The 17,177-nt window shown below is 36.7% G+C and overlaps 2 protein-coding genes across 3 annotated transcripts; one reads left to right on the top strand and one right to left on the bottom strand.

Moving 5' to 3' along the window:
• Nucleotides 1–3,215: 3,215 nt before the first annotated feature.
• On the top strand, nt 3,216–5,297 carry LOC145136666 (pentatricopeptide repeat-containing protein At1g59720, chloroplastic/mitochondrial-like). The gene is made up of 2 exons (XM_079070780.1): nt 3,216–4,295; nt 4,369–5,297. The coding sequence occupies exons 1-2, from the start codon at nt 3,426–3,428 to the stop codon at nt 5,194–5,196; spliced, it is 1,698 nt and encodes a 565-aa protein (XP_078926906.1). The 5' UTR covers nt 3,216–3,425; the 3' UTR covers nt 5,197–5,297.
• LOC145136668 (calcium-dependent protein kinase 7-like) lies at nt 5,275–8,607 on the bottom strand. 2 transcript variants are annotated; one of them, XM_079070782.1, is made up of 9 exons: nt 8,290–8,607; nt 7,655–8,174; nt 7,427–7,550; nt 7,155–7,298; nt 6,568–6,720; nt 6,366–6,481; nt 6,090–6,257; nt 5,769–5,999; nt 5,275–5,670 (listed from the first exon to the last, which is right to left on the bottom strand). In XM_079070782.1, exons 2-9 carry the CDS (start codon nt 8,162–8,164, stop codon nt 5,515–5,517), a joined length of 1,602 nt encoding a protein of 533 aa, XP_078926908.1. In that variant the 5' UTR covers nt 8,165–8,174; nt 8,290–8,607; the 3' UTR covers nt 5,275–5,514. The 2 variants fall into 2 exon arrangements, with proteins under 2 accessions (XP_078926908.1, XP_078926907.1); XM_079070781.1 differs by having other exon boundaries at nt 7,655–8,607.
• Nucleotides 8,608–17,177: the final 8,570 nt, after the last annotated feature.

Here is a 17,177-nt window from a genome sequence, read left to right on the forward strand (position 1 = left end):
AGATCTTGGTTCCTCACTTGAAATGTAGCACCAAATGCCCAAAATGGCCCCAAAACTCAAATATAGAAGGATTTAGCTAGAAGAAGATCAAGGTCATGACTTGATACCTTCAAATGATGCTAAACTAGGGTAGACTTCAGATGCAGACACGTTCCTTGCCTCACACTTCTTGATCTTCAAGCTCCTTGCAATAAAATCTTCCTTCCAAACTTGAAAAATCACACTAAATGGGGCACACACACGAATTAGGGTTTCAGAGCTCAAGGGGACGGTGAGGGGAGGCCAAGGGAGGCTAATGGTCCTTTAAATAGGGTTTGAAACCCCGAAAATTAGGGTTTCATCCTTCAGCTCCTACTCGTCGAGTCGGTCACTTAAGACCCGCGACCAAAACCGTGCATACTCGACGAGTCAGGGTTTCCAACTCGTCGATTCGACCTTAAAAGTTGGAAATACAAGACTGAAAGTTTATACCTGAGAGTCGGGGCGTTACAAAATCACTTCTGGAAAGGATGGACTTCAGACCTTAAGGATTAAGTGCGTTTGGGGTTAAGCCTTGTATCATCAAACTTATGATTTAAGTTTCTGGACCTTTTTGGTGGTCCCAATGGATAAAGTTGGAAACTTTATCCTTCTTAATCACATTTTGGTCTAGATCTGGGCTTTGGGAGCTCTGCGAGTTTTATTGACAGCTGAGGTTTTCCCAACTGTTTGGATGCTGGCAGAACACGGCGTGACTAAGGGGAACACGACGTGTTGGCTCAACATAGGCTGTTGACTTTGACTAAGTTTGACCTCAAGGGTATTTTGGTATTTTGATGGATTTGGTCACTTGGATGGATAGGTGTTGGTTGGAGCTGAGATTCGGAGTCGGGACCTCATCAGCTATGGTTCTGATCGAGAGGTGAGTTTTTCTCACTGTACTTTTGGGTCGAAGGCACCAAGGCCGGCCCCTTTGGATTATTATCTTGTTTTATCATATGATAGTATGTTGTAGTGATCTGTTAGATCTGTATCCTGATAGATAGGATGATGCTATGATTAGTGGTCTGTGAGATTGCATGTCTGTTCATTGACTGGTTATATGTATGCTTATTCATTATGTATGTGTCGACACGGTTTATGTGTGTGGTTGGGTTGAGGCGGTCCTGCTATGTGCTGAAGGACAAGAGACCCAGGGCGTCCCAGATAGAATGAAGGCCAATAGGGTGTACCAGTCAGGCCGAAGGCCCGGAGAATGTTCCAGATAGGTTGAAGGCCCGGTGAGGCGTACCAGTCATGCTAAAGGTTCTGTGAGCGTACCAGATAGACTGTAGGCCGATGAGGCGCACCAGTCATGTTAAAGGTTATCGTATGATAGTATGTTGTAGCCATTACATCATTTTTTTTTACAGTTTCATGTTATCTTCACAGCAAAAATTAAAATTTGTTTACAATATTATGTAACTTTTGACAACCATAACACATATTTTTTACTATGTTATTAGTATCTTTTTACAACAAAATGAGTTTTCTTAGAAGATAATTAATTTTTTTTAGGGATAATGACATTAAACCCTTAAGCTTGTAAGTTTTTGTGGGTTTTATCTTTTTGTGGATTTGAGGTTCATTAAAACTTCATGTTTGCAACTTTTTTTTTTTCAATTTTACCCTCTAGTTTATTAAAACCATTTATTTTTGGAAGAATGTTAAGTTTTATCTTTTTTTTTTTCTGGTTCATAAAAGCCCTTAAGTTTGGTTTTCTGGTCCGTTAATGAATCTAAAATATGACTTTGGGTAAAATCGATAAAAAAAAAATTTGACAGTAAAATAAGTTTTTTTTACAGAATAAAAGATTGTTTTTATGCAATAACATTAGTTATTCTCGGCATTAATACTATTAGAATTGGGCTATTTCGATATTTTATATGTCGGATTAAAACTATCAAAAATAGACAGTAAAATTGGACAACTAAACTATAAAAATATGCTATTTTGACATTGTGTATTGGGGTTAAAACCAATATAATGGACATTAGAATTGGGCATTAAAATTGTCAAAATCGAACAGCCTTAATTGCAAAACTAGACATTATGTACGTGACTTTTTTGTGAGCATTGTAGTTCTAGAAACAACATTGTACTCCGAAAATAGCACTGTACTTCAAGTTGCATTATACTTCTAATTTTAACAAATATTTTCAATTCCTCGAACCTGGTTTAGAAGTGTGGAGATCAATTTCTTGCCTTCCTTGAAACATTCTATTTTTGTCTATGGATGTTAGACATCGATATGGGCACATACAAATATATAAAATGTTCAAAAGGATCAAAGTGTGGCATTTTTACCTGGAAAATGAGATATTCTCGGTTGCGATGATATTTTAATAAATACAAAAAAAAAATAGTATTTCGTTACTTTATAATGTCGAGTTTTTTTAGTCCAAGGTTTTTATAAACATTTTAGAAAATTCTAACTCTATTCATAAACGGATTAATAACCTAGAAATGTAACCAACTTTGGTATTTGTTCACATTTAGGTAACCATGTTCATTTCGTTCACATTTAACCATTGAACTTGTTTGACTTGTTCAAAATAAGTTAATATGACTGGTAATTACGGTAATATTACATTATTATGAACAGGTCAAACAAGTTTATTGGTTAAATGTGTACGAAAAAAACATGGTTACCTAAATATGGACAAAAACCAAAGTTTTTTACTCGTTTTGTTAATACTGGACAAGAACTGTCTCAGGGACTGTGCCCTGGAATCAGGCCCCGACACTCAATGAACAATTAGGTTAGGTTTGGTCTAACCCAGTTCAGTCCCGGCTAGTCATAGGCTAGGCTATGTTGCTAGATCTTTAAAGCACATACAGTGTAGCCCCTTAAGCATATACAACCTAAACCCTAACTAGCTGGACCTAAACTCGGTTGGCCCAAGACTTGACTATATCCTCATACACAAAGACTCGACAACCCAATTTCATGTCACATCAATGGGTCTTATGATTACTTGCACTTAACATAAATAACTCAATATTATCAAAATAGGTAATGAACTTTGATTTGTGTCAATATTTAGGTAACCATGTTTTTTTCGTAGACTAGTAAACTTGTTTGAGATGTTCATAATAGGGTAATGTTACCGCTAATTACTAGTCATATTACATTATCAATATTACCTTATCACGAACAAACACGTCAAACAAGTTTGTACGAAAAAAAAAAAAAACATCGTTATTTTCTAGTTCTCATCATTAGAAGGTAGCAACAGGGTACGAAGAGAATCACACTTCTCCATAGTTGTATAAACTGATAGAGTTCAGTTTTTACTGCATAAACAAAGCGTTCATCCAATATCTTTATTCTGGTCTAGATACAAGCAGAAGAACTGGAAGAAGAAGAAGAGATAGTCGCTTCTTTGGTCCGAAAATGTCCGAACATGCGAGTACTTCAGCAAATTCATTCCTATATCCTTACTCGAGCTTTACCTTTCTCCACCCTATGCTTCTCTCTCTCGAAAATCCTCAGCTTTTGCGCCATCTCTCCTGTCGGCAACATCCTATATGCCGAAAGGCTTCTCTTTCAAATCCCAAATCCCAACATTTTCTCTTGGAATTCCGTAATTAGAGGCTTCTCCCAATCCCATATCTCAGCAACGACACAATCTGTTTCCATCTTCAAACGTTTGATCAGAAGAGGACACCCAAACCCCAACACTTACACACTTGTGTTTGTTTTAAAAACCTGCTCGATATTACCAGCTATACAAGAAGGCCAGCAGGTCCATGCACGTGTCATACGATCTGGATTTTCGACAAATTCGTTTTTGCAGTCGTCGTTGGTTAATTTCTATGCAAAATGCGAGGATATCAAGTGTGCACGGAAGGTGTTCGATGAAATTCCTGACAGAAATATGATTGCTTGGAGTACGATGATTGGCGGGTATGCTAAACTTGACATGTTCAATGAGGCATTGGCTCTATTCGGGGAGATGCAGAAAGCAGGTGTTGTTCCCGATGAACTGACAATGGCTAGTGTGGTATCCGCTTGTGCTGGGTTGGGGGCACTCGATACAGGTAGGTGGGTGCATGCTTACATCAAGAAACAAAGGATCTTGATAGATATAAAGCTTAATACTGCACTTATTAATATGTATGCAAAGTGTGGATGCATAGAAAAAGCTAGAGAAGTGTTTGATGAAATGCCCACAAGAGATTCAAGAACTTGGAGCTCAATGATTGTCGGGTATGCAGTTCATGGGCATGCAGATGATGCTCTTAGTGTATTTGCTGGTATGGAAAAATCCCAGGTATTATACATTTGAACATTCCTCATTCCATTCCATTCCCATGTCATTCATGTTGTTTGAAATCTTGTTTTAGGTGAAACCCAATAATGTAGCATTCCTTGGTGTGTTACTAGCATGTGCCCATGGTCAACTAGTTTATGAGGGACAAAAACATTGGGATATCTTGCTCGAGTCTGGAATTCAACCATCAATGGAGCATTATAGCTGCATGGTTGATCTATTTTGTCGTGCAAACCTATTTCAAGAAGCTTACACCTTCATCAAAAACATGCCCATTGACCCTGATCCAGTAATCTTACGCACTTTTCTTGTCGCATGCAAGAAAAACAAAAACATGGAAAAAGGAGAGTCTACAGGTCAACAACTCCTCAAATTGGAACCATCAAACCCCGAAAACTACGCCCTTTTATCAAGCTTATATGCATCATGTTCATCATGGTCTAAAATGGGCAATGTAAGGAAACAAATGAGAGATAAGGGGTTAAAAACTACACCAGGGTGTAGCTCCATTGAAGTTGAGGGTACCCTACATGAGTTTGTGTTAGGGGATTGGTCTCACCCTGAGAGAGAGGAGATAATGGAAGTGTTGAGTGATGTTTTGAGAAGAGTTACAGCTTTTGGGCATAAAGTGGATGTTTCAGAGGTGTGTCATGATGTGGGTGATGAAGTTAAAGTGGAAGCTCTTTGTGAGCATAGTGAAAGATTGGCTATTGCTTATGGGATTTTGAAGACTAAAGCTCCTGCGGTGATTAGGGTAGTGAAGAATCTTAGGGTTTGTGGGGATTGTCATGAAGTGACGAAGATTATTAGTAAGATATATGAGCGAGAGATTGTTGTTAGGGATAGAGTTCGGTTTCATAGATTTGTTGGTGGAATTTGTTCTTGTAAGGACATTTGGTGAACACGTAGAAGGTGTTCAAGGAAATGCCATAAATGGTGGCAATTAACCGATTACAATATATATGAAAACAAAACCATGTTAGAAAAATAATAATAAAGACTTGTTATTAGTTAGAATAGAATGCTTTACAAGATCCAATATTCCAATTTGCTATATAAGAAAAGAAGATGAAAAAGAAGGGATGATGGCCCTCAAGGGATATGTGTAAGTAAACACATCCATATTTACAACCACATCTTTCTCAAAAACAAAAAAATCTCAATAAATGTATTTCAACAACTTTGATTCTTTTGAACAAAATCATTATTAATTTTCTAGTCATCTTTCCTCATTGCCTAAATCCAGTGATGCATCTTGGAACAATTTCAAGCTCAAATTATTGTATCTCTCTCTCGAGTACTGTCGCGATGCTTTTCTCCAATCTGTTCCCGCCTTCATCATCGCTGTGAATTCCTCAAAACTAATCTTTCCATCCTGCAAAAAAAACAATAAAACACCATTAAACATTTAAAAAAAATTAGTAATAAAATCATAAGTTATATAAATGTTCTATGAAATACGCAAACACAAACCTTATCAGTGTCGACATCATGAATGATGGCAGAAATGACTTCTTCATTATTGGCTTCATCTTCATCAGCTAAGGCTTCCCTTAACTCTTCAACCTCTATGTATCCACTTTGGTTTTTATCAAAGAATGCAAAAGCATCTTTAAGATGATCATCATTGCCCATTTTTCTTAAGTGAACCGAAATTGCCACAAATTCACCATAATTCAAGAATCCATCTTTGTCAACATCGCCCTGTTTTAAGGAAAATTTGTAAAAAAATTGAAAAAGCTCTGACTTTCTGTATTAAGTCGTTCTTTCTGTATTCTGTATTAAGTGAATTACCGCTTCCATAAGTATTTGAAGATCTGCATCAGCGATTTGATGGCCAAGTTTCTGCAATCCAGCTTTCAATTCAGCTAGATTTATCTTTCCTTGTTTGTTTGTGTCCATTAAATCAAAACCTTGCTTTATGCCTGCTACTTCCTCTGCAGATAAATGCTCCGCAATTACCTGCAAGTTTTTTTATGTTAAGCAAAAAATGATTTATAATATGATGATTAACTGTATAATAAACAAAAAAAAATATATATATATTATGAATGTGTTTGCTTTGCTTACTCTTAGAGCTCTCTTCTTTAGCTTGTTCATGACTGAGAATTGTTTGAGTCTTGCTTTAACAGTTTCACCTAATGAGACATTTGGTGCCTTTTTGGCATTCTGTATCCACGGATGATCTGAAGGAATTTAAAAACAATAAAGTTACATTACTATTTAGTGCATTTAACCATTTATAGAGCAAAAAAGAGAAATTTTATTGCACCTAAAACTTCTTGAGCAGTAAGGCGTAACTTGGGGTCAGGATTGAGCATCTTCTTGACAAGATCCTTTGCAGTATCAGATACCTTTGGCCATGGATCCCTCTTGAAATCAACAACAGATTTAATGATTGCCTGTGCAACACCTTGTTCAGTTTCTGCAATTAAAACAAACCATACTTTTCATCAACAAATTTATCTTCACATATCATCATTCTGACATTGCAAAAACCAACATTCAACAATTATGCCTCCATATCATAATACAGTAATACACATAACTATACTTTTAGACACACAGGGGCGGACGCAGGATTTTACAGTAGGGGTTACACGGGAGAGTTAGGGGTTGCACAGTAGTAGAAAAAATAAAATTTTCAAAAATTTTCCACTGCGGCCAGAAAACTTAGGGGTTGCCGGTGCCACCGTGGACCGCCCCTAGGTCCGCCCCTGTAGACACAGCTTCCAAAGTAGTTGTTGATGTGACACAACTGAAAGACTATTGGTCTAAGGCATTTTGTATATAGAAAAACTTTATTACCACTCTAGTTTAAGAAGAAGAAAATCAAGATTTATCTTTGTTCATACATACCTGCCCAAAAAGGTGGGACCCCACAAAGCAATATGTATAAGATGACACCAGCACTCCACACATCCACCTCAGGACCATAGTTTCGTTTTAAGACTTCAGGAGCCATGTAATATGGACTACCAACAATTTCATTGAATCTTTCCCCTGTAAACATTAGAAACAACTCCATTTAGCACAAATAGATCGAGTTTTAAAACCAAAACCAAGGGTTATATGACTTATATCTTTTAATATTGATATGATGATATCTCATGGCTATTAAAAGTTGTTACCTGGTTTAAAGAAAACAGATAACCCAAAGTCAATAGCCTTCAAGGCTGCAGTTTCTTTCTTGTTTGCAAACAAGAAGTTCTCTGGTTTAAGATCGCGATGCATCACACCATGCTTGTGGCACATCTGCAATAAAATAGAGCAATTGAAAATTTGTACACTAACATTTTGTAGGTGGAATGGATGATTTTGGGTAAACAGAAATCAATTTGGAGGGATTATTGTGTCACCTGAATAACCTCAACAATGGTTTTTGTCACACCCGCAGCTGCCCTCTCAGTGTAGTGTCCTCTGGCAACAATCCGATCAAACAATTCGCCACCCTCACATAACTCCATAACCAAATGAACAGCATTATCATCTTCGTAAGTACCCTTTAAGCTCACGATATTAGGGTGTGGTGGCATATGCTTCATAATCTCGACTTCTCTCTTCACATCTTCAATATCGATTCTGGTTCTAAGCTTCTTTTTTGATATCGATTTACAGGCGAAAACTTCACCAGTGGATTTATCGGTACACATATAAGTAATCCCAAATTCGCCTCTACCCATCTCTTTACCAAGAACATATGTTTTCTCAATCTCAGTTCCTGTTGGGTTTTCTAACACAGTGGTTTTATAGCCGCCATTTCCAGATGGATTAGACGAACCATAGTCTAATGAAAACGGGTTCGGTTTATTTTTCCCTTTTTTCTTCTCGAAATCTGTAGTGGAGGGTGTAGCACAACAATTACCCATATCACCAGAGCTTCAAAATCAAACCGATTAATTTTTAAACCTTTTCGATTGGGTAGCAATTTACTAATCTAAAACAGCACAAAACTTAATCAAGGCCTTCAAAGTTAAAGATCCGAACGACCTACCTTTAAATCGAACAGATCTTGTGATTCTTCAACTTGATCTTAGAGACCTGATTTGGATTTTTCCAGTAAAACAAATTTGTGAATCTTTTTATCAGAAAAAGAGGAAATGGATGATGTCCAGATTCTTGGGAGATGTGAGACGTGTGATTTATGGAAAGAAAGGGGTTTGGAGGGGTTGAAGAAAAGGGTGTGAATGTGAATGTGAATATGAATGTGAATAATTCAGGGTATCAACATTTCAATTTTCACCCATTCCTGATAAAGAAAGGAGAGTCAATACCGACAGTTTCCTACCTATTGCACCTATACATTTCCCACTCGTCACTTTAACTTTTAAGGGCTGCTACTCAACTTGTTCAACGAACTCAAATGAAACTAATTTTTTTTTTGAGAACTACTAAGAAGGTGCTTTGGTTAACTCTCACTAGTCTTGTTTTTTATTTTATTGTTATTATTATTTTTAATTTGGATAATGATTTAGAAGGCCAAAGAACTTTCATTTTTATTCATGTTTATTTATATATTTATATTATTTATGAGTAAACTTGTTTTTTGTGTTCAAAAAGTATCATATAATCGATTATTGTCAGTTTAACCGACTTCCGGCGTCCATGACAGCTCCAGCAAACCTCCGGTCATCTTCTTTGGTGAAGTTTTATTTTTTCAATGAAGTTGTTTGTGTTCTTGGTGTGTGTGTGTAAGAGAGATGAATCTGAACAAAAAAACACACACAAATCGATTTTTAGATCTAAATATCAAGTTCTTGGTGTGTTCTTAGTGTTTGTGTGTGTGTTCTTGGTGTTTGTGTGTGTAAGAGGGATGAATCTAAAAAAACACACACATACAAACTGTTTTCAGATATATAAAAAAACTAGTTTTTGTTGTGTTCTTGGTGTTTGTGTGTATAAGATATATGGATCTGAAACAAACGCACACAAACAAAGGATTTTTAGATCTGAAAAACGAATTATTAGTGTGTTTTTGGTGTTTGTGTAGCACCCCGTTCTTTTTAAAATCATTTATAAACCATGATTATAAACCTTACATAACTTATAGTCATGCATCATAAGTTGGTTTTAACACAAACATCAAAAGTATTATCATAGTTTACAAATATTGGTGTTACAAAAACATATCATAACCATAGTTAAGGAAAAAGATGTACAAAAGTCCACGATTAAGCTAAGTCTTCCAAAAGTTCACTTTTAGCTTTAAGTTTCTATTCCTTTGCTCCTATTGTTGAGTACATAGTAATTTTGAAACAAACAAATATGTAAGACATAAAGTAATTTAAGATATATGGGTTTAGACTCAACAATATAGTAACATGTAATAAGCTTTAATATGACTCAAGCTTCTTGCAATGAAAAAAAATTAATTCAAGCATGATCATAACTATATTCAATGAAAACCTTATCGGTTTCCTTATATCTTGCTCCGTATAGAAATATGGTCTTTAGATCATACCCTACTCCTTATGGCATCTTGGCTAGAATCTACTTTGCGACGGAGGTACCATCATAATAGAGTCTTCCAATTTAACTAGTCCAGACATTGAAAACTATGAATTCATTCATGACATAAAAACTCAAAGCTTAATTAATAAACAATTGATTAAACTCAATCAAACTCAATTAGTATGCTACATACTTTCAAAACAACGCTCATGGTAACGAACAATAACAATCTCAATAGAAGATCTAAACAATGTTCAATCATCAAAACAAGTTGTTATGAAAATATAGTTATAATATGAATATTGTTTGTTATGTACCCATTTGAAACATCCACATATACTCACCTCGTGTAGTTATGGAGTCTATCTACCTTCCACAATATCTATTACCCTTCACTTGAACCTTTGCTCCTTCAACACTTATTAAATTATCCCATTCATATAAACCATTCAATTTACTAGATTTATGTATGTAAAAGAGTTTCCATTTCTATATCTATATATGCATGTGTCAACTTTTAATACTTAACATTATTCGATACATTGTCCTAAACTTAAATTATTTGATTATCATAATACTAATTTGAAAACTCTTCCATAATATGGCATGTTCTATTCCTCTACTATGTACCAATTGTACAATCTAGATATCAATCCAATGACTCATCAAGTTATTTTACCATTCTTGTATTATATGACATCCTCATTTTCACGGCCAGAAAATACCGATTTTGTTTATGCTTTGTTTAAAAATCAGAGTAATATTTTAAGTAAAAGTGTTGCAGAATTTGTTCCCAAAATAAAATATGATAAAGATTTATCAAATCATTTCCGAATAAATGTATTTCATTAAAAACCTCGGGATGTCGTGTTCGATACAAATCAAAAGCATAAACAGTACAACATAAGCCTTACTACATTATTTCGTATTTACAGGCCTATAATCCCATATCTCTCATCCAAACATCTATGCCCATGCGCCACTACCTGTAATACAAGAAACTGAGTGGGTCAGGCTTGGGAGCCTGGTGAGCACATAGGGTTTTCAACCCACAATAAATAAGTTTATTAACTTTATCAAACCAAACAATCCCGATTACCCGTTCCCGTTATCCTTACTTTACGTCCCTAAAACATCTAACACAAGGGACCTAGTCTAAGGACTTTCATCGGGGTGACAACACTGCTTTGGGGATTCCTCAGCAATTTATGTCAAATAAGGCAACCATGTGGGGGATGGAGTACTGCTGGTGAACACTAAGTTCAAATAAGCACCTACAGGTTGCAAGCCTGCTAGCGTTCCACTGGACTGTCTAGAATAGTCTATGGTTGTCATCTATACTCCGCTAGATGACTGGATCATCTTAAAACATCGAGGCCTCTCATCGTTTTATCACACATCCTCTATTACATCTACCCATGTTTTACCCAACACATTTGTAGATATAAAATACATATACAGTTTAAATAATTTGAAACATGTATAAAAAAACGTTCATCCAGCATAGACAGCAAGTATTCAGACAATATGCACACATAGCACGTAATTTATATAAAATACTTCATATCTATGTGTAAGATGAAAGTAACTATGCACTCACCTGTTAAGGGGGTGATTCTGAATTCAGACAGCGCTTCGCTTCTACTAATTTATTTTCCTTCGACGAAACCTAGTATCATTACCACTAGATTTTAGTCTAACGTTTGACGAGACTAATTAATAGTTTAGTTATTATTACTATTATATAAGCGTTAACCAATACTCTTCACCCACTATGTACAGACAGGGGCCAGACATAAAACACCGGAGGGCAGGACCATTTTGGCATATAGCACTTCTGAAATCCAACAACCCTATGTGGCCCTTTAAACCAGATTCCCCGTACCGCGAGTGGTTAAAAGATATTATAACGACACTTATATAACCCATAATAATAGCCTAAATAATTATTATAAGGTCCTAATAATGTTACTATATTTAAAAAAAACTATATTAAAAATTAGGTAGGCGTATCTTACCTACGAGGGGGTTTGGAAGCCGTGCTCTACAGGGGCAGAACTTTCGAGCCAAAAGCTCTTCTTATTTGAGCCGTCGAGCGCTCCGGGGCTTTCTTCTAGCGCTAGGGGAGTTTTTTTGGGAGGTTTAGAGAGAATGTAGAGAGAAGAAAGAATGGGAAAGGTGTGAAGAAAATGAGGGCGGGAGAGGTTGTATTTATAGGGTGAAATATGGCTGAACTTGGTGCCACATGTCACCATCTGTGGCAAGCCTTGGGGAGAAAGCAATGGCCAAGATTGTGCCACGTCACCCATTTTCGCACTGCACACTTCCGACTTCTAAAATCCGTAACTTTCTCATACGAGATCCCTTTTTGACGTAATTTATATCCACACGTAGATAAAAACAATATCTAAAACTTTCATTTTGACTCCGTCGGCTAATTCTCGACCGATCTTAAATTTTAACAGTAGGAGGAGATTATACTGTTAAATGGCTGCGTAAAATTTGTAACTTCTTCATACGGACTCCGTTTTCGTCTGTCTTTTTATCGTTGAGTTCCTATTAATGAGATATTTAACTCTCATTTAGATCGCGTTGGCCAAAAACCGCTCGATCTAAAATTCGAATTTCGGGCCGTGCACTGCTATGCCAAATCTTAGAAAATTCATAACTTCCTCATACGAAGTCAGATTTGGGCGTTCTTTTTTTTTGTATGTTCTCGGTTTAATGTATACTACAACTTTTGTTTAGATTGCTAAGGCTAAAAAGTCTTATGTCGTAAATTCACTATTTACCTTTCCCGGTGTCGTGCCGGTTTTGCCATAAAACTTCGACGGGTCATAACTTCTTCGTTATAACTCGGATTTCGGCATTCTTTATATATTCGGAATCCTTGTTTCGACCACTAAAACTTTATGTAAAGATATCGGGTTTATCTCACACTTTAATTTTGACACTTATTTTTATCCTTTATTTATTTTACCTTTATAATTAAGTATAAATCACATAAATTCACATAATTCACATAATACTCAAATAATTCATCTTTATTACTTTAAAAAGAGTTACAATAGTTGACATAGACTATTACATCATCTACTAATGTTTAGCCCAGGAACACGGGCGTTACATATTATAACACTCATAAAACTCATGAAAAATTTTAAACTTTTAAATAAACCCCAAAATCATCGTTGTTTACAAATTGTTTTCAAAAAATAGTTCAACATCAAAGAAATTCCAAAATCGTGAAATAGAACATGTGGAGGTGTACAATCACGCATTCGCCTTCCTGCGGTCCTCTGAAGTACCTGAAACATAATCCAAAACTGTAAGCCCAAAGCTTAGTGAGTTTCCCCCAAAGTACTAACACAACACAAAAACCATGATAATAAAATAAACAACATGCATATAGAGCCTTCAGTCTGAATGGAACGCCCCACCGGCCTACAGTCCATCTGGTACGCTCACAGAACCTACAGCATGACTGGTACGCCACCTCGGTCCTGCAGCCTATCTGGAACGTTCTCTGGGCCTTCGGCATGACTGGTACGCCTCACTGGCCTTCAGTCTATCCGGGATGCCCTGGGTCTGTTGGCCTTTAGCACAAAGCAGGACCACCTCAATCCAACCACACATAACATGTCATCATATACATTACACATAAACATATAACCAGACAGCAGACAACAGGCAGATCCTACAGATCACTAAGCATAGCATCATCCTAGCTACCAGGATACAGATCTAACAGATCGCAACAATACTCAAATATGCAATAGTCAGGATAACAATCCAAAAGGGCCGGCCTTGGTGCCTTCGACCCATCAAGTACAGTGAGGAACACTCACCTCACAAGTAGTATATAACTGATAAGGTCTGACTCCAAATCTCAGTTCCCAGCTCAAATGCCTACAACCATCACTTGACCAATTCCATAAAAATCCCGAAATACCCAGAATGCTCTCAAAAGTCACACTTGGTCAACCATGGTCAAGGTTAAAGTTATCGGTTGTGACATCCCCATTTTCACGGCCAGAAAAGACCGATTTTGTTTATGCTTTATAAAAATCAGAGTAATTCTTTTAATAAAAATCTTGCGGAATTTGTTCCCAGAAAAACATGATAAATACGTTATCAAATCATTTCCGAAGAAATTTATTTTTATTCATTTTAAGACATTTGGGATGTCATCGTTAATACAGAAACATAAGCATAAACAGAACTTACATTCATTTACACTAGTGATCTACATCTCTTTTAAATCTCTCAGTGTAATGTAACTTCATATCGACACCTGTGATACAAATAAATTGAGTGGGTCAGGTTGGGAAACCTGGTGAGTACATAGGGTTTTCAACCCACAATAATATAATTATTATGTTTAAACATCAAACAATCAACCCACTATACCCATCCCCATTATCTTCTTTACTCTTAAGGATCTACCCTAAGAATCAATTATTCCTCGTTCATTCATTCCTAAGGATCATCCTAAGGAATCGGCACGAAGTCCATCGTTGTCAATGACACAGCTGTCAAGCACAGCTGCTAGTTCTATCACTTACGTGCAGCTGGCAGAATTGTGACATTCTATGTGAGGCGCAGCTACCAGTATTGTCCTTCGAGCACAGCTGCTAGGGTTATCTCGTTTATTGACAGTATCGTTTTCGAGAGTCCACTCGCAATACATGTCAATGGGCTTTTTTAGAGTACACCGGTGAACACATCGTTCACAACACCTACAGGTTGCGAGTCTGCCAGTGTTCCACTGGATTGTCTAGAGTAGTCCGTGGCTGTCATCCATACTCTGCTAGATGACGGGGCCATCATTTGGAAAAGGCTTCTCACATCGTCCACCTCTCACACTCACCTCGTGGTCTATAACACCTCTCAACTCATCATCCAACTCATATTCCATCTATTACATCTACCCATGTTTTACCCAACATATTCTCGTAGATATATATATATATATATATATATATATATATATACAGTTTAAATCATTTAAAACATGTATAAAATCGTTCATCCAGCATATATAGCAAGTATACAGATAATATGCACACATAGCACGTAATTTATATAAAATAATTCATATCTATGTGTAAGATGAAAGTAACTATGCACTCACTTGAAAATGTGGTGATTCCGAACTCAGACAGCGCTTCGCTTCTTAAAAAAAATAATTTCCTTCGACGAAACCTAGTATTATTACCACTAGAGTTTAGTCTATTATTCGCCGAGACTAATTAATAGTCTAGCTATTATTACTATTATATAAGCGTTAAACAATACTTATATAACCCATAATAATAACCCAAGTACTTATTATAAGTTCCTAATAACGTTACTATAATTAAATAAAAGCTATATTAAAAAATAGCGTAGGCGTAGCTCACTTACAGCGAGTTTTATAGAAAACCGGGCTTTGCTTGGAGCAGCGTTCCCGAGCCGAAAAGCTCTTCTTCTCGGAGCCGTCGAGCACTCCGGGGCTTCCGCCTCGTGCTAGGGAGGTTCCCTAGGCTTTTCGGGGGGTTTCGGGGCTAGAGAGAGGTTTTAGAGAGAGAGAGTAAAGAGAAGAAAGAATGGGAAAGGTGTGAAGAAAATGAGGGTGGGAGAGGTTCTATTTATAGAGTGAAAAATGGCTGAACTTGGTGCCACATGTCACCATCTAGTGGCAAGACTTGGGGAGAAAGCAATGGCCAAGATTGTACCACATCACCCATTTTCGCACAGCACACTTCCAACTTCTAAAATCCGTAACTTTCATATACGAGCTCCGTTTTTGACGTTATTTATATCCACGCGTAGGTAAAAATAATATCTACAACTTTCATTTTGACTCCGTCAGCTAATTCTCGACCAATCTTAAATTTAACAGTACGAGGAGATTATACTGTTAATTGTCCGCGTAAAATTCATAACTTCTACATACGGACTCTGTTTTCGTCTGTATTTTTACCGTTGAGTTCCTATTAATGAGATATTCAATTCTCATTTAGGTCGCGTAGGCCAAAAACCGGTCGATCTAAAATTCGAGTTTCGGGTCGTGCACTGTTATGCCAAATCTTAGAAAATTCATAACTTCCTCATACGAAGTCAGATTTGGGTGTTCTTTTTTTTGTACGTTCTCGGTTTAACGTATACTATAACTTTTGTTTAGATTTATAAGGCTAAAAATTCCTCCATCGTAAATTCACTATTTACGTCTCCCGGTGCCGTGCCAGTTTTGCCGAAAAACTTCGACGATCCATAACTTCTTCGTTATAACTCGGATTTCGGCGTTCTTTATATGTACGGAACCCCTGTAACATATAATATGACTTGGTTAAGATTAATCCTTCTAAATAACCTTTCATCAAAAACTCATTTTTGATGCTCATCGTCTCTAAATTGACTAGCCCGGATCTGCGGGCGTTACAATTATCTCCCCCTTAGGATGATTACGTCCCAGAATCATCAACGAAACGGGGCTGTATAATGACTTTGTACGTTATCTCTTTATCCTAGGTAATAATCGTAACTTCAATGTTCCTTTGGATGAGTATCTAATTCTTGGACTTCTCGACTGCAGGCGATGCTCGATCTTGCACTTGCTCCCTATCTCACGTTAGACTCCAAATTATGACCTTCTAGTCACAATCTCGATCCTCATTGGATACGAACATAAGATAAGGTTTTTTTATTACTACAATGGAACGATGTGTCATATTCTAATGACCTATCATCGTATGTTGCAACGCTTAGACTCAGGTCTCTTAGAGTCAAATTCCATAATGGAATATACTTTCCTTCATGTTCTAATGTGATATAATCACATTTTAACATGTAGCATTTCTAGCTACTAGCTTCTTTAACAACGATCACGATACTTCTATTGATCGCTTTGATTATCTTTCACTTTAATCTTCTGGCTTAAGTCGGATGCTACATCAAACTTGGTTCTCTGAACCACGTAACATACTCATCTTAGTCGGACTCGATATGATATGACCACTAGGGTCGGAATAACAACAATCTTCTTAGTTATTACCGAAACAATGGTAATGACATACATGAACAAAACGGAATCAACTACTAGCTTCTCGGTAACCTTGTGACTTTCCCTGATCCAAGCGTGAGTCCCGTGCTTCCGGTAGTATATGCATCTACTACCTTTCACACCTACTCATACTCGTCCCAAGTATTGTCTCGTGGTTTTTTTTCCAAGTCGTCATTCAAGAAAATCACATAACAACTTAACACACCAGATAACAAAACGAAGGTTTTATATTATTCCTTGAAACGATTACATAGGTGTTCGAGTTTACCCTATACTATGCCTCTAACAGGTTACATTATACGATACTATCCTTTGGTTACTTCATAACTCGATCTTTGGATATTAAGCCTTCACTCCTGAATCCTTGCATTGTTATCTGCTTCGTC

The sequence above is a fragment of the Lactuca virosa genome, chromosome 9 (genome assembly GCF_052849685.1).
Source record: "Lactuca virosa cultivar CGN04683 chromosome 9, Lactuca_virosa_CGN04683_v6, whole genome shotgun sequence".
Taxonomy (NCBI): domain Eukaryota; kingdom Viridiplantae; phylum Streptophyta; class Magnoliopsida; order Asterales; family Asteraceae; genus Lactuca; species Lactuca virosa.

What these genes read in the sequence shown, in the direction of transcription:
- LOC145136666 (XM_079070780.1), top strand. Translation starts at nt 3,426, where the DNA reads ATGCGAGTACTTCAGCAAATTCATTCCTATATCCTTACTCGAGCTTTA. An exon ending in CTGGTATGGAAAAATCCCAG is followed by an intron (nt 4,296 to 4,368) that starts GTATTATACATT and finishes ATCTTGTTTTAG; the next exon opens with GTGAAACCCAATAATGTAGC.
- LOC145136668 (XM_079070782.1), bottom strand. Translation starts at nt 8,164, where the DNA reads ATGGGTAATTGTTGTGCTACACCCTCCACTACAGATTTCGAGAAGAAA. An exon ending in ATCTGTTTTCTTTAAACCAG is followed by an intron (nt 7,299 to 7,426) that starts GTAACAACTTTT and finishes TAATGTTTACAG; the next exon opens with GGGAAAGATTCAATGAAATT. An exon ending in TACTGCTCAAGAAGTTTTAG is followed by an intron (nt 6,482 to 6,567) that starts GTGCAATAAAAT and finishes AAATTCCTTCAG; the next exon opens with ATCATCCGTGGATACAGAAT.